The sequence below is a fragment of the Trachinotus anak genome, unplaced genomic scaffold (genome assembly GCF_046630095.1).
Source record: "Trachinotus anak isolate AG129_WGS33_773 ecotype Australia unplaced genomic scaffold, CSIRO_AGI_Tana_v1 ptg000028l, whole genome shotgun sequence".
In the NCBI taxonomy this organism is placed as follows: Eukaryota; Metazoa; Chordata; class Actinopteri; order Carangiformes; family Carangidae; genus Trachinotus; species Trachinotus anak.
In genome coordinates this window covers 22,747,114-22,763,144 of record NW_027273879.1, presented here as the reverse complement: position 1 = coordinate 22,763,144, position 16,031 = coordinate 22,747,114, and the positions used below count along the sequence as shown (strand labels likewise).

At 41.1% G+C, this 16,031-nt stretch overlaps 1 protein-coding gene across 3 annotated transcripts in view; it reads right to left on the bottom strand.

Annotated features, from left to right (window-relative positions):
* LOC139611464 (rapamycin-insensitive companion of mTOR-like) overlaps window positions 1-14,240 on the bottom strand; it is a 40,366-nt gene extending 26,126 nt beyond the window's left edge. Inside the window, exons 1-18 of one of the 3 annotated variants that reach the window (XM_071466184.1) lie at window positions 13,758-14,239; window positions 13,631-13,678; window positions 11,253-11,338; window positions 10,339-10,436; window positions 9,517-9,581; window positions 9,282-9,413; window positions 8,532-8,595; window positions 5,512-5,638; window positions 5,203-5,372; window positions 5,038-5,105; window positions 4,882-4,949; window positions 4,621-4,703; window positions 1,280-1,367; window positions 1,097-1,187; window positions 928-994; window positions 776-856; window positions 588-688; window positions 349-514 (exon numbers count right to left, since the gene is read on the bottom strand). In XM_071466184.1, coding sequence (XP_071322285.1) covers window positions 349-514; window positions 588-688; window positions 776-856; window positions 928-994; window positions 1,097-1,187; window positions 1,280-1,367; window positions 4,621-4,703; window positions 4,882-4,949; window positions 5,038-5,105; window positions 5,203-5,372; window positions 5,512-5,638; window positions 8,532-8,595; window positions 9,282-9,413; window positions 9,517-9,581; window positions 10,339-10,374 — 1,407 coding nt within the window. In that variant the 5' untranslated portion in view covers window positions 10,375-10,436; window positions 11,253-11,338; window positions 13,631-13,678; window positions 13,758-14,239. Of the gene's footprint in view, window positions 1-348; window positions 515-587; window positions 689-775; window positions 857-927; window positions 995-1,096; window positions 1,188-1,279; window positions 1,368-4,620; window positions 4,704-4,881; window positions 4,950-5,037; window positions 5,106-5,202; window positions 5,373-5,511; window positions 5,639-8,531; window positions 8,596-9,281; window positions 9,414-9,516; window positions 9,582-10,338; window positions 10,437-11,252; window positions 11,339-13,630; window positions 13,679-13,757 lie in introns of all 3 variants that reach the window. The other 2 variants (XM_071466182.1, XM_071466183.1) reach the window with 2 other exon arrangements.
* Window positions 14,241-16,031: the final 1,791 nt, after the last annotated feature.

The following is a 16,031-nucleotide window of genomic DNA, read 5'->3' as shown; positions in this document are numbered from 1 at the left end:
TACCCAGACTGTTTGAAAAAAAGTCTCTAAATCTAGAGACAATGAGCTGAGTTAGCAACATTGCAGTTGTAAACACCCCCTGATAGAACCTGTCTGCTGTTGTGGACTGAAGCTATTTCAGCAATAATTCTAATGTAGCTCACCTCATATATGGTAACATTGTTCAGTCAATAATGTTTGCACTACAGTTTGTTTCAAGGACACAACATGAGAAGTTACTTCTGCTGAAGACAAAGACCCTGCGATGAGGCCTGGTAACTGGATGAGTATGGAGTTATAACTGACTAGTTTTACATGTGTAGAGGTCTGTGTGGTTACACCACAGCCTTTGATGTGAGGTGTGTGCACCTTGACAATGAACATGTCTCTCTGAGGTCTGACGGTCTGGTCTCGACAGTAGTGCAGTGCTCCTGATGTGCGGAGGATGTGGTCTAGGTAGAGACTCTGAGGTCTGAATCCTCTCTTCTTCTTCTCATGAAAGTACTTCAGGTGGTTGACTGCAGCACTCGCCCTCCTGCAAAAAAAGCACCTGACATCAGACATCACTTTTCATCAGTGACTCTCTCCACCGAACCCAAGGTACTCACAGTCTCTTCTCCGGAGCAATGTCAAAAGAGGCGGCCATGTTGATGAGGGTGGGTAAACAGTGCAGGTGGTGGCTGTGGCTCTGAGGGAGGATGGTGTTGGCCTGTGTGAGAAAATCACATTTACACACAAAAGGAATCTGAGGAGTCTCCTGTTCTGATTAGTACATGGGAGCAGAGGAGGACCACACCAGATGGAGGACTTCTCCCACCAAGATGGTGGCACGGATGGATGTGGCGTCATCACTGCTTGTGATCACCTCAACCAGACCCTGTGGAGGTCAGACACAGTGAGATACAAACACTGACAGGGTGGTAAATCCTCTGTGGTGAATGATTGTACCTCTAACAGTCCACTCTTGATGAAGGCAGAAAGCACCAGAGCCAGATAGTTGTCCATCAGGTCCAGTCTGGAGCAGAACCAGACCCAGATTAAAACAAAGACCAGTTTAAATCCTTATGCTTTATGACACATAGGAGAGATGATATTATTGGCTACACACTGTATTTACCTTGAGCATGATCGATGTGGGAGGATTGTTTTAGCCTCAGAGGCCACAAACCCGTCAGAGAACCTCCAGCTGTCCTGAAACCTGCTGGGGTCTGAACAGGAAACAGTTTCAGTTCAGCTTCTGATGTGACTTCACGTAAGTCCAGAAGACAGGAGCTGATCACAGTGATGTCACGACACCCACCTACACTAGTAAGAGCTTCAGTGAAGTCTGCAGTCACTACAGGAAGGGCGAGCTGGAAGATATCATACAGCACCTCTAACAAACCTTTCTGTGAGGGAGGAGACATGACGTCAGCTTGATGATCCAAACATGACAAATGGGGCAACACAAACAAAGTGGTCTGCACAAAACTGAAGCAAGTCACACACGTCTCCGATCCACAGTGGTGCAGAGGCCTGGTCCACAGACATACTGCTGTGTTCCCAGCTACGTCTGGGCTTCACTCAGGTTTTCTTGTGTCGTGAAGGTGGCTCACCTTGTTTTTTCTTTTTTTGGTGTAAAAGCATCGGCATTTATTATGATATGCCTTTACTATGAAGGAGAGAGAGAGAGAGAGGCAGGGAAGCTTAACTGGCAACTTTAAACTGCCTGCAGGTGTGACTGAGTATGAACAGGTGTTTGTCTCTATATGTCAGCGCTGTGGGGTAGACCCCACCCAATGTCAGCTGAGACCCTAAACCAATGTGGTGTGGATAATGAATGCCAATCAGTCCTTGATCAGTTCACTGACAAAACTGAGTCATAGATCCTAAAAGAGCCTGACAGGGACAAATAAAGTGACAAAAGCTGTTCACTGCATGTCACTCCCTACTCTCTCCCTGCATTTCCTGTCTGTCTCTATTGTCTATCAAATAAAAACAACAGGTCCAGCGCTTTAACACACTGAATAAAGAGTCGATGCTTTTACATTCCAATTCCATCACTGCAGGTCAGAATAACACGTACACGATAACACGATAACTGGAAATAAAAACAGGACCCTCTGTCCTTTGAGAAAAATAATCCTCAACATGTTCATTAGCTCCCATGATTATAAATACAACACAATCCAAAGGATTGTATAACTTCTCTTTCCACAAGCACTGTGACTGTTTAATTTTAAGTCTATGACATTAGCTGAAGCACATTGTGTGTCTGTACTTGTGACTCAGATGAAGATCAGATCACATTTTACAACCATAAACACAGAAAAACAGGTCAAAATCATCCCCACATGCTCACAGGCTAAGTCTTACTTTTAATATTTGGATATCATTTCTAGTGTTGCAACAACTTCCTATTCTGTTCTAATCTTATAATAATATCGTTTAAATTACAACTCGCTGAATATCATTCAGCATAAATGTAATAAATCAAAAGTGAACAGAGGAGGAGTTAGACATAAAAACCTAATAAAAATGAACACAAGCACTATTCCAGAACCAAATAACAGGATAATTAAATGTGGATTACTGAATATCAGATCACTCTCATCAATGATCTGATAACTGATCATCATGTAGATCTGCTCTGTCTGACTGAAACCTGGCTGCAGCAGGATGAATATGTTAGTCTGAATGAATCAACACCCGCCACTCATGTTAATGTTCACCAGCCATTTATCACTCCAATTTATTAATACATCCTAAACCTAAGGTTAATCATAATTCATTTGAAAGCCTTATTCTGCCCCTTACTCTGAGTTCTTATCTGAGTTCTCAGAGTTTTATCTGAGTTAGTTCTCAGCACAGATAAAGTTATCATGGTGGGTGATTTTAACATTCATGTAGATGTTGAAAGTGACAGCCTGAGTATTGCATTTAATTCATTATTAGACTCAATTGGCTTCTCTCAGCATGTTAATGAACCCACTCACTCTTTTATCCATACCCTTGATCTGGTTCTGACTTATGGGATTGACATTGAATATCTAACAGTTTCTCCCAGAAACCCTCTTTTATCTGACCATTCTCTGTTAACATTTGAGTTTTCAGTCATGGACTACACAGCATCTGGGGAAAAAGTCCATTACAGCAGGTGTCTCTCTGACAATACCATTAGCAAATTTAAAGAAAGAATCCCATCAGTACTTAGCCCACTGCCATGTATCAATGCAGTAGGGGACAGCTCTCTTAACTTCACATCCACACAGGTTGATGATCTTGTTGACAGTACTGTAGCCTCACTGCGTGCAACTCTAGATACTGTGGCCCCTCTGAGGAAGAAGGTAGTGAGTCAGAGAAGGCTAGCTCCATGGTACAAGTCAGAAACACGAGCTTTAAAGCAAAGTTCAAGGAAGCTAGAAAGAAGGTGGCGTTCTACTAACCTGGAAGAATCTCTAAAGGCTTGGAAAGACAGCCTATTGGCGTATAAAAAAAGTCTCCATAAAGCCAGAACATCCTATTATTCATCATTGATAGAAGAAGACAAGAACCATCTATTGCTATTTTCTCTATAGTAATGTCAGGTCTGACCTGACCCTGTAAAGTGCCTTGAGATAATATACATTATGATTTGATGCCATACAAATAAAACTGGAAATTGAACTGAATTGAATTTTTTGCTATAACTGATTTTCCCCATGAGTATCATCTAATTTCAACATCTGATGATGCTGCTTTCAATCAGGAATTCTGCCTCTTTCACATGAATGTGCTCGTAGCTGAATAAGGAAACCCAGAGTTAACGGATGATAATAAAATATATAATGCTCTCCTGTTTGTTCTACCCAAAAATGTTATTAATCATCTACAGCTGATTCAGAAGTCAGACCAGGGCCAGAGGAAGAGTGCACATTACACCGGTTTTAAAGTCCCTACATTGGTTGTCTGTCAGCTTCCATAATGATTTTTGAATTCTTTTACTCGTTTTAAAAAACTTCATTGTCTTGCATCAGCATGTATGTCTCACATGCTTATTCTATGAATCAGTATGGCTCCTTAGGTCCTCTGGCACGAGTCTTAATTGTTTTGAAGTGCATGACTAAAACCTTTGGCGTAGGAGCTTTTAGCTGATGGAACAGTCTCCCTGAGAGCAGTTAGGTTTTTTTGTTAGTTAATGTTATTAGCTTTTAAAATCTATTTTATTCATTGATGTGTCCTTTTTTTTTTAAGCTTTTCAGTCATCTGTGAAGCACCAACCTGTATAAAAAGTGTTAGACAAATCAAGTTTGATAACATGATACCAATTATTCAGGATCACCAATACCAAGCTCAGTGAAGCAGGTAACCTATAGAGGCCCCTGATCCGCTTCAGACCCCCGTCCCTCCAATACATTACTTTTTGACTGAATTTTGACTCTGCCTACTATAATAACAATTCTCAAAAGCCTCTAAGTCTTTTGGTCCCTGGTCATTCAGACATTTATACATCTCCTCTGCAGCCAAACACTTGAGACTAGACTAGAAGTCATGTTTCATATTTAGACTGATGCAATAATGTCTTGTCTGTCCTGTCTTTACAGAAGCACATGCTGGTGGGTGAAGGTTGTGTCCTTCCACAAAGCAAACAAGTGTGACCATTACATTATAGTGAGCACCTACCCGCACTTCCATATTTGGTATACAGAGTAAACCAATGAGCGACTCGATCCCAGAGTTGCCTGACTTGCAGAGGTTAATGATGCCTGCAAGGTGAAGTGGAGTTAGTCAGAGGAACACAGCACCAACTGTACTGTACCGTCAAATATCCGAGCATGCTGTAAACCATGAAATGTTAATGAGGCATGCAGAGATGAACACAGTGTGCAGAGGGAACAATGTTTTCATAGGATTCAAAGTGGAGACTTGAAATTCAACATTTACCAGACCAGGAACGAAATGAGGCCACTATAGACATTTTACTGGCCATGAATCGAGCCTTCCTGTCCTCCCTGAAGGAAACAGCAAAAATAAAATTAACAATGACAAAAAGCCTACAAGATTTATGACACCTGCTGCTACAGACTTTGAGGAACTCACTTGAGCTGCCCCTCTGCTATGTCAGCAGTGTGTCTGTAGTGGAAGTCAGTGTAGGGGGCCAGAATTTGCTGGGAAACACAGACATTGTGTTTTATAAATAACATCACACACACACTTTAAGAGTTGTTGCATGCTGAACACCTTCAGTGTGAGATGTGTCAGTACCTCCAGTTCAACATCAGAGCGGACGTACTGCCTGGTGTGAGGGTGATTGAGGAGGTGCAGGACGGTGGTGATGAGAGCTTCATTGATGCGACTCAGCTGACAGTCGGTCACGCTCCTCAGGATGGTGCTGAGCCCGCCCCGCTGCGCTACCACAACAGAGTTCTTCAAGGCTGCAGAATAAAGGGGCCACACAGAGTTCTGCCAACACTGTTACACTGCTGACGTCAGAGGTCAGAGTGGGAGAGTCTGCGTGCGTGCGTGTGTGTGTGTGTGTGTGTGTGTGTCTGTGTACACTTTGTTTTCACTCACAGAGCTCACAGATTATGGCAACGCAGGCCCGCACCATACGATCTCGTTCATGCAGCCCGTCGTTGCCCACGGCGATGAGAGAGTTGGTGACAGAGGAAGGGAAAAGCAGAGCGTTCACAGTGATCATCTGGATGGAGCACAAACATACCATCCAGTCAGCTTTTACCAAGATAGTGAGAGACGTTGGTCAGTCTCTGAGTCTGTAGGTCCACCACTTTAGTTTAGACTGGAACATCTCCACACCTGTTTGATGGACTGTCATGTGGGACAGATATTCATGGAGCCCAAAGATGACTCCTAATGAAATGATCCTGACTTTTCCTATGACACCATAATGAGGTTGACATTTGTGGTTTTGAGCAAATGTCTCTACAGCTATTACATGAATTGCCATTGACTTTGGTACCAACATGTACAGTGTACAAAAAGCTAGTGTAGCACAATTTGCTGAAAACCTTCAAGCTGGCTATGATAGAAAGCTGTCCGAACACACAGTATACATTCAGGCTACATAGCCTGCAGACCAGTCAGAGTGCCCATGCAGACCCCTGTGCACCACTGATAGTGCCTGCAATGGGCACGAGTGTCAGAAGTGAACCATGGAGCAATGGCAGAAGGTGGCCTGGTCTGATGAACCATATTTTCTTTTACATCCTGTGGACAGCTGGCTGAATGTGCACAGTTTGGCACCGGGATGCACTATGGGAAGAAAAGCCAAGCTGGCGGAGCCAGTGTGATGTTCTGGGTAATGTTCTGCTAGGAAATCTTGGTCCTGGTTTCATGTGGGTTACTTTGATACAGTCAGGTCCATAAGTATTAGAAAGTTTTGCAATAGTAAGATTTGAAATGAAGCAGTCAAGATGTGATTTAACTCAAGGTGTTTAACAAAATATTGCACTAATTGTTAAGAAATAACTACTTTTATCCAAACTCACATTTTCAGAGGCTTAAGTAATTAATTAAGTAATTAGATAAACAAACAAAACTGTAAATATAAGCATTATTTTTAAGATTTGGAGGAAAATCCTTAACAGTGAAGTCTGTCACCCATAGACATCATCAAACACCACTGAGTTTTCCCCCTTGAAATGCTTTGCCAGGCCTTTACTGCAGCCTCCTTCAGTTGCCATTTGTTTATGGATCCTTCTTTCTTCAGTTTTCTCTTCAGTAAGTGAAAGACATGCTTCATTGGGTTGAGATCAGGTGACTGACTTGGCCATTTAAGAATATTCCATTTCTTTGTCTTAAGAAGCTCTTGGGTTGCTTTTGGAGTATATTTTGGGTCATTATCCATCTGTGCCGACCTATTAGTTTTGCAGCATTTGGCTGAATCTGAGCAGAAATTCAGAATTCATTCTGCTACTTCTATCATTAGTCGTATCATCAATAAACACAAGTAAGTCAGTTCCATTGGCAGCCATACATGCACATGGCACAACACTGCCTCCACCATGTTTGACAGATGATGTGGTATGCTTTGGATCATGAACCATTCCTTTCCTTCTCCACACTTTTCTCTTCCCATCATTCTGGTACAAGTTTATCTTTGTTTCATCTGTATTCTTGTATTTTTGATTTCAGTAGATGTTACGAAGGGGTTTTTCTTCAGCATGGAAAGAATTCTGTTATCATCCACTTTAAATGTTCTCTGAGGTCTCACAGGCCTTTTGGTGTTGTTGAGCTTGCCAGTGCATTCCTGCTTTTTAAGAATGTACCAAATCGTTGATTTGGGCACTCCTTAAGTTTCTGCTATCTTTCTGACAAGTTGGTTTTGTTTTTTTCAGCCTAATAATAGCCTCCTTCACTTGCTGTGACACCTCTTTGTACCACATACTGAGAATTCCAGGGACCAACTACCAAACACATTTTCACAATATTCATCCTGTCACACAGAAAAAAATGTTCTAGAATGGTTTGAGGAACATGACAAAGAGTTCAAGTGTGTTGAATTGGCCACCAAATTACCCAGATATCAATCTGTGGGAGCATCTGTGAGATGTGCCGGAAAATCATGACCGATCCATGGAGGTCCCACCACACAACTTATGGACTTAAAGGATGTGATGCTAACATCTTAGACACTTTAAGAGGTCTTGTGAAGTCCTTGCCTCAACAGGTCAGAGCTGTTTTGCCAGCACAAGAAGTACCTATACGATATTAAGCAAGTGATTTTAATGTTGTGGCTGATCGGTGGATATAGTCATATATATGTTTGATATATTGTTTTTCGGAGAAGAACATACATAAAGTTTTTCTTACACAACTGGGTATAGCCGTAGTATTGCTAATTACATTAGCAAGATTGGCGCAGCTTTCTGTTTTGCGCAACCATGTGTGTAGAACACTGTATCATCAGCATATCGTTGTATCTCTACATTAAGACAGACAGAAGCCAGATCGTTATAATACAGACTAAATAAAAGTGGTCCACAGGCAGATGCTTTTGGGGTGTAAGTATAGGTTTAAGAATTGTTTATGACTATGAACATTTTCTATAGTATTTTTATTGTTGGTGGGTGATGTGTGTGTGTGTGTGTGTGTGTGTTGGAGGAGCAAAGCTGGCAATCAGTCAATGTTATCTTCCTTTCTCCCTCTCCTGTCACCACGTAGCTCCACTTGTTTCAAATTAACAGCACTCTGCAGAATTGTGTGATTGTAACTTCATGGCATTGCAGCACGGCTGATAATTGCGTAGCGGTGGGCCACCAAATAACAAACAACATAATAACTTCCTTAACAATGCAAGCCATTCCAAACAAGTGTTTTTTGACACAGTTACAAAGAATTATTAATTATTATATTATTAAATTGTATAAATCAGCCTGTTTCCTGGTAAGAGTGCAGCCCTAAAACTACATTTGGACTTTGCTAAACATCATGATCTTCTTGACTTTTATGACCAGAGTGATAAATGCATTAACGGTCAAGCTAGATGCACCTCTGTTTCTGATGATGAGCAGTGACTATATGAGTACCCTATATAGCCAATAGGAAGAGCATGTGATGGAAGTAGATCTCACCTTGCGTGCCAGTCTGAGTGCCTGCGTCCTCTCAACCTCATTACTTTGCTGGATATCTATACACCTGGGGCAGAACAGAGAGGACAGGTGCGTGAAGTAAATGTCCCTTTCATTTTTCCGATGGAGAAAGTTAAATGATTCACAGAGAACTTCTACAACTTGGACAGGCATAGAACTCTCCAGGTTGAATCATCAGTACAAAAGATGAACAAGTATAATTGGTTCTTTGATTAACATTTGAAGGTGGAAGTTGATTTACATAAAAACTATGACTCCAAGATGCATTTTACCAAAAAACATCCAATCATTACACTTAAAATCGTCATGCATTGCTTAAGGCTGGAAGAAGATCAAAATAGTGTAGTGAGAAAACTGAAAACTCAATCATCAGCTTAAATAAATTCACTTTTAAATACTGGGTTAAAGTTGGTGTATTTCATCTGCTATGGTGCTTTGTAGTATTTGACTTCACAACCATTCTGATTCACATCTATGACTGGGTCTCCTAAAAACATGATTTCTCAGTAACAAAGGTGAAATAATTAAAAGTGGTGACCATAACATAAACCTACAGATCGTTAAATTATCTGGGAGATATTTAGGAACAGTTAGGTTGTAAAAATTAGAAATTTAGATGTTAAAACACTTCAGGAACCAGCAGCCCCCTCCTACTTTGTAACGCTACGTTACTTTACATGAATACTAATTTTTAAACTGTCAGCCTCTTCCAACCATGTTGTATTCACTCACCTCGCAATCAGATAGTCCACCTGCAGCCGAAGCACCTTCTCCAGTACACTGCTGTCTCTGATCAAGTACCGCAGAGCTCGTAATCCAGCTGCACGGACTTCCTTGGCCTCATTCAACAACGCTAACCGAAGACTTGGGAGAGGAAAGTCAGGACAGACTCATAATCAATAACACTGCAAAACAGAAGTCAAAAGATACACACTGTAAGCTTTAGCTAACATGTCCAAATACTCACCAAATAATTATCTCCTCATATGTGAAGCCAAGCTTCTCCTCTGAGTGGCCAACACTGCAGAGAAGCTGTGGGGCAAAGAAACACAGAGAAAGTGATAACTTTAATACAAGCTATGTATAGTTGTCTAGCGCATCTTATTTGATCCACCAGCATCTCTACAACCACATTCATTCAACTTAATTTCAAAATGTTTGCAAACTCCATATACCATAAAGGAAAGCTGTCCTGTTGTAATCAGTCGTAAACCATTTAGGTAAATTGCAGACAATTTTGGTAAAGTGGCATAAATAGAAAATAGACAGGCCCAAAGCTGCTGCTTATTTTAGTTTGACAGCTGGTGGCATCCATAAATGTTGTATTTGTGAACAAAACAGCATCATGAAACAGTCTCTGGAGGAACTACAGGAAGAGGTGGAGAATAAAAAATATATGCACATTAAAAAATTGAAAGCTGACTAACTAATACGATGATATTGTTGCTGATCAACTGCACCAATCACCAGAAAAAATTCCTTGTATGTGAAAACATACTTGGCAATAAAACTGATTCTGATTCTGATATGATTGTTTGCAATCCTCTGCCTTAAGTTTCTCTCTGGGATTCATCAATGAATACCACCTACAGCCTGACCTCTCCATTTCTAACCATCTTGTATCTGTTGTACCTGTAGCCCTCAACTGCCCGGTTGTGTCTGATGTCAGGGAGCTGATGTTTAGCTTTAAGAGCTTGTATCTAACCCCCTAACGCCTTACTCTGTGGTCAGATTCATGCTCACCAGGGAAGTCTAAGTGTGGCTTTGTCGTTTTGGTGTTTTCACAAACCTTTACAAAGTTGTTCAGGTAACCAAGCTTGCGCATGTTGGAGACTCCCTGCTGCTTTGCAACATTTTGAAGGATTTCTCGAAGGTTCTCTGCAGGATCTGAAATCAGTGAAGAGCAGCACAGCCTTTAGTTCAAAGTGAGCCCGTTTCAAACGCCACACCTTCATGTTAGAAATATTCCCTTCACACAGTGAATGATTCTTACTCTGTCAGATTTGACAGTCTCATACAGTATTGTGTTAGTGTTACCAGCAAACAAAGAAAAATGAACACATTAAACTGTAACGACAAATACAGCGGGGATAAATACTGGTACCCACACCAGAGGAATTATTTACCACTGTCTGTACCACATATTCCTTTCTGTGGTGAAACGGTCTCTCTCTGTAATAATCTGTTAAAAGTCTAATATTTATCAGTACACAACGCAGTAAATGTGCCAGAGTTGGGAAAGTATTCCTGTGGATGTCCAGTATTCATGTCAATGATGGTTTGAGCTGCAGTGGGTATTTGGTTGTGCTGCCATAAATCTGCTGAGCCCAGGTAACAGGTGACCTAAGGAGACTTCAGATGCTCATTCTCCTACTCAAGCAAGAAGCAGATAATCAGCGACCATAGCCTTATATCTACAATGTTTGCTTAGGCTGAACGGACCTGATAGTCAGAATCATCCTGAAAACCTGGCCCCATCCATCAGCAGCCTCAGTGGGTGCTGTTCTTTTCATGCATCCATTATTACGACCATACAAACATTAAAATCAGTGAGTTAACACAGGCTCCTGTAGCAGTTCTTCAGGTTTCAGTAAGTGTGATAACATTTCAGAAAGTGTGTACAATCTTTTATTTTTGATCATTTTATTTGTGAAATTTTTGCATTAGAACAAACACACAGTAGAAACAATAGACATGAATTACCCAGTAAATAAAGACAAAGGATTCATATCCAGAACTCCCAACAGCAAAGTATCGAACCAATCACAGGAGAGATGAGACTGCTCTGTCTGTATACAGGATAAGGACAACACAACAGTGAAACTCATGGATATATACTGTAATTAGGTCTCATCATGCAATGTCACAAATGGCTTCCACACCCTGAGGAAGAAAATTGTGAATTTTGTCTGATAAAAAAAATCTGTTCCATCTTAGCAATAGAAAACATCTCACTGAGCCACCTCTTGAGACATGGGGACAATGAGACTTCCAGTTTAGTAATATTCATATTTTAGCTGTAGCTGACAGCAGTTCAACGTTTTATTAAGCAACTGAGCAGCAGGGTAGACTGTGCATCAAGAAATGAAAAATAGCGAATATCACAACCCAACCTCAACCGTCTGAAAGTCAGAACAAAATATCAAGAGTTCTTTAAACAGTGTCACGGATGGTAGCAGCTCTGGTCCTGACAGCAGGAAGGTGGTCGTGAGAGCATCAGCAGCTCTACTGTTGTTACAGCTGCACATGCACAGCCTTTACCCATCTCAGCTGTCAGACAAAATACTCCTCCTGGCTCTACAAGACTGATATTGCAAAGGTTATAGGTGCCAAATAGAGCTGCACCATTAAACGAAATATAAATTAAAATCACAATACACCACCATCACATTATGACAACCTGCCTAATGTTGAGTAGGTCCCCCTTTCGCCGCCAAAACAGCCCTGACCCGTCAAGGCATGGACTCCACTAGACCTCTGAAGGTCTGCTGTTGTATCGGGCTCCATTGGATTGAGATCTGGAGAATTTGGAGGCCAAGTCAACACCTCAAACTCGTTGTTGTGTTGATCAAACCATTCCTGAATTATTTTTACAGTGGACAGGATCTTGCTGAAAGAGGCCACTGCAATCAGGGAATACCGTTTCTATGAACGGGTGGACTTGGTCAGCAACAATGTTTAGGCAGATGGTCGTGTTAAAGTAACATCCACATGAATGGCAGGACCCAAGGTTTCCAAGCAGAACATTGCCCAAAGCATCATACTGCCTCCGCCAGCTGGCCTTCTTCTCATAGTGCATCCTGGTGCTATGTCTTCTCCAGGTAAGCAACACCCACACACCTGGCCATCCACATGATGTAAAAGGAAACGTGATTCATCAGACCAGGCCACCTTCTTCCATTGCTCCGTGGTCCAGTTCTGATGCTCACGTGCCCGTTGTAGGCGCTTTTGGTGGTGGACACGGGTCAGCATGGGCACTGCAATGCACTGTGTGTTCTGTCAAGTTCAAGGACAAAATGTTCACTTGCTGCCTAATATATCCCACCCACTGCCAGGTGCCACTGTGACGAGATAATCAGTGTTATTCACTTCACCAGTCAGTGGTCATGATGTTACGGCTGATCGTGTTGAGCCAAATCGCAGGAGCAGAAAAACAAATTGCAGGTGCAGCAGTTTTTTTGATAAAGGTGAAATGTGTCACAACAATGTTGCCACATAAGCATTGTGATGCTACAGAGACGCCCCGGCCTACAAATCATATTCTCCAGAAGTAAAGGAAGGACTGTTGAAATTGCAACTTAAATTATGACTCATATCTTAATATCTGCCAAAATAATCACAACATGGTTTTTTTGGGGGGGGGGTTGCATATCTTGCAGCCCTAGTGCCAAAGTAAATAAAAATATTCACTTAATTCCTACAATCTTGTAGCTTTCAGACAGATCAAACTCAAAGTGAGATCTACAGAGAGCTGATCAAATATAATAAAAACAATGTAAGATACCATGGGATTTTTTTTTTTTTTTTTTACATTTTTATTTTATTTTATTTTATTTTTTTACCACGACAAAGTAGATCACTGAGAGATGAAATCAAATATAGGAAGACCTATGATGACTCCAGAGTGTTTGTTTGGGAGAGAAGAAAAAACTTATTATAAAATTTTCACCTGCACAGAACAACAAATTTAAAAAAACAGTTTATATGAGCGCTCATCTTTCTCTGAATGAATCTGTACGTGAAGAACTGGAGCCATGATTTGAATCATAACGTTGACATTCCTGAAGTCTGTGGTCCGATTCATTCAAAGAGTCAGGAGCCAGGTGACTTTGGATAAAAAGAAAAGAATAACAGACAAACACGCACTGAGGCAGTAAAGTAGAACTATTTTCAACTTTGTTTGAGCATGACATGAGCCACAGACACACACCTGCACACCACGGTGAGACCAGCACTGAGTGCGAGCAGCTGCTCCCCTTCTTCTACCTACTGGTTCTATCTACTGGTTCTACCTACTGGTTCTATCTACTGGTTCTACCTACTGGTTCTACCTACTGGTTCTATCTACTGGTTCTACCCACCTCTGGACAGATCCAGCGGCACATTCTCCTCCCCGCTGTCATTCCGACCTGTCGGCACAAACAGAGTTTAGACCGAGGCCAGCAGGTCTCAGAGCGGCCTGAAGTCCCGCTGACAGCGGAGTCTCACCTCGCATCCGACTGCTCCGTGACGTCCGTCCTCGGATGCTGCTAACCGCCATCTTCACCGAAGCCGCACTGAGTGAAGTGGGAGCACGGTGCTATCGCGAGAATCCACATCCTGGCGGTGTCTCATCCTACAGTCCCGGACTCATCTGTGGACTCCCCCTGCCAGCAAAGTCTGCTCCGTACAGGGTTGAGGATGAGGGTGACAAACTCATGAGCTCCATTAAATAGACAAATAACCATCTTCATAAACACAGCATTAAATATTTTTAACTTACGGTGTATACAACCACTGATCCATCAAACACTTGTGCCAGAAGATACAGTGTATTAATTTAAACTTTTTAAAACTGTTTTCATACTTAAAGACAAACTGATCAGGTCAAATTAGTTACTTTTATGTAACCCAATAGCATAAATCCATCTGTGCTAACTGTAACAACCTCTGTCCTTAGACCCCTGATTCAGATAAACTCACCAAACATCCTTTCACCCATAGGTGCTATACTAAAGCCCCCCTGCTGTGAAAACCACCCCCTGTGTTAGGTTTAGGCATGTAGAGTGATGATTGGACAGGTTAGGGGACTAAAATGATACCTCTAAAAGTTATGAAGCTGTTCTGCCGGAGGTCTTAATCTTGATAATAGTTGCATCTTTTTATTTAACAGTCCCAAATATTCCCTAATGGCATCATTATTTCCAACCATTACATGACCACTTAACAAGACATTTAGTTCTGTATGCATGTAAATGTGAGTACATATGTTTATGCATCTATAGATGTGTGTGTAGGTATGTACATAGGTTTAAATGTAGTATGGGTAAAGAAGGGTGCACTTCTGATTACATGGGTGTGGTATGTATACATGCATGCATGTGCATGTGTGTATGTGTAAATATGTGATATGAACACATATATATGTGTGTGGATGTATATGTGCAATTGTGGCAGTCTTAACTGTCGCTACCATATCACTACTACCCATATTGCTAATACTACTGTTTTTTTTTCTACCACTTGAATCAGTTAGTACCATCCGTATCTCTCTCTCTCTCCCTTTCTCTTTCTGCCTTCTGCAATGCATTCTCCATTTATGGAGGGAGGGGTTTGGGGGGCAAGGGGCAAGGGTGGAGGACAGAGGAGTGGAGGCCTGAGCAACAAGTTCCAGACTGATAGACAGACTTATTACAGTTACCATAAACAGCACTTGCCTGCACATTATACTTATACTGTATCTTTATTTATTTGTATCTATTAAATAGCTCTCTATCCTCCTTCTAGAGTCTTAACATAGCCTATATATTTTTATTCTAATGTTTTACTGTGAGGGACTAGAATTTTGAATTTCCCTCTGTGATCATTAAAGTTTCTATCTATCTATCTATCTATCTCTCACACTTGTTCATTGTTCACATAATGGAAATAATGGAAATTGGAGCAAATACGCCTTTCTGTGTGTATTTTCAGTATATTTAGTATTGCTCAATAAAAAATATTTGGAACAGTCCCAAATATATTAAAGTGCATCTACAAAAGAAAAAAATAAATAGGATGGTATTATTTTGAAAAAAAAAATAAATAAATAAAATTTATATAAGGCAACAAAAATACCTTGACCTTGGTCATGTTTTTAAATTTTTGGACAAATGAGTCCTTCACATAACTGTCATGTTTATGAGATAGGATTCAAACAATTGTCTATACAATCAGATGACCACTGGGAATTTTGAGGGCAACACAGTTCAGGTGCTTCATGTTAGGAAGCGAGTTAAATAATCATGCAGCAGTGCAGTCAGGACCTGCTGTTTATCTGTAATACACCCCTCATACAACTGTGTTACTTTGGCTTGCATCATGAGCTGGGTTTCAGGCTGAAGAGAGCAAGGTAGAGAATAATAATATCAGGATTGGGTTCCAGCAAGTTCGGTGCCAGTCTCTCACTTCAGTTAGTATTATATTTAGTAAAGAGTCAAAATTGTTTAAAAGCCTTTAATTCTTCCTGCAGAGGTTATTCAGCTGTAAGAGAGGTTGATGTAGATTTAGGTTTCCAGAGTGATGGTTATCAAAAAGGGCTAAAAGGGTTTGCTCCTGTTTCCTCAGAATGAAAATGGTCCAATGGTTTCACATGCCAGTGATGCACATGGAGCTTCTCTGGTGTAATCTATCTGGTAGTTGGACAAAAGTTAAATCCCTTTCCAAAACATCCTTCTCTAACCAACTGAATCTAAATGACAAACTCAGATTTTACAGATTAAACAAATGGGCAGTTGCTGGAGA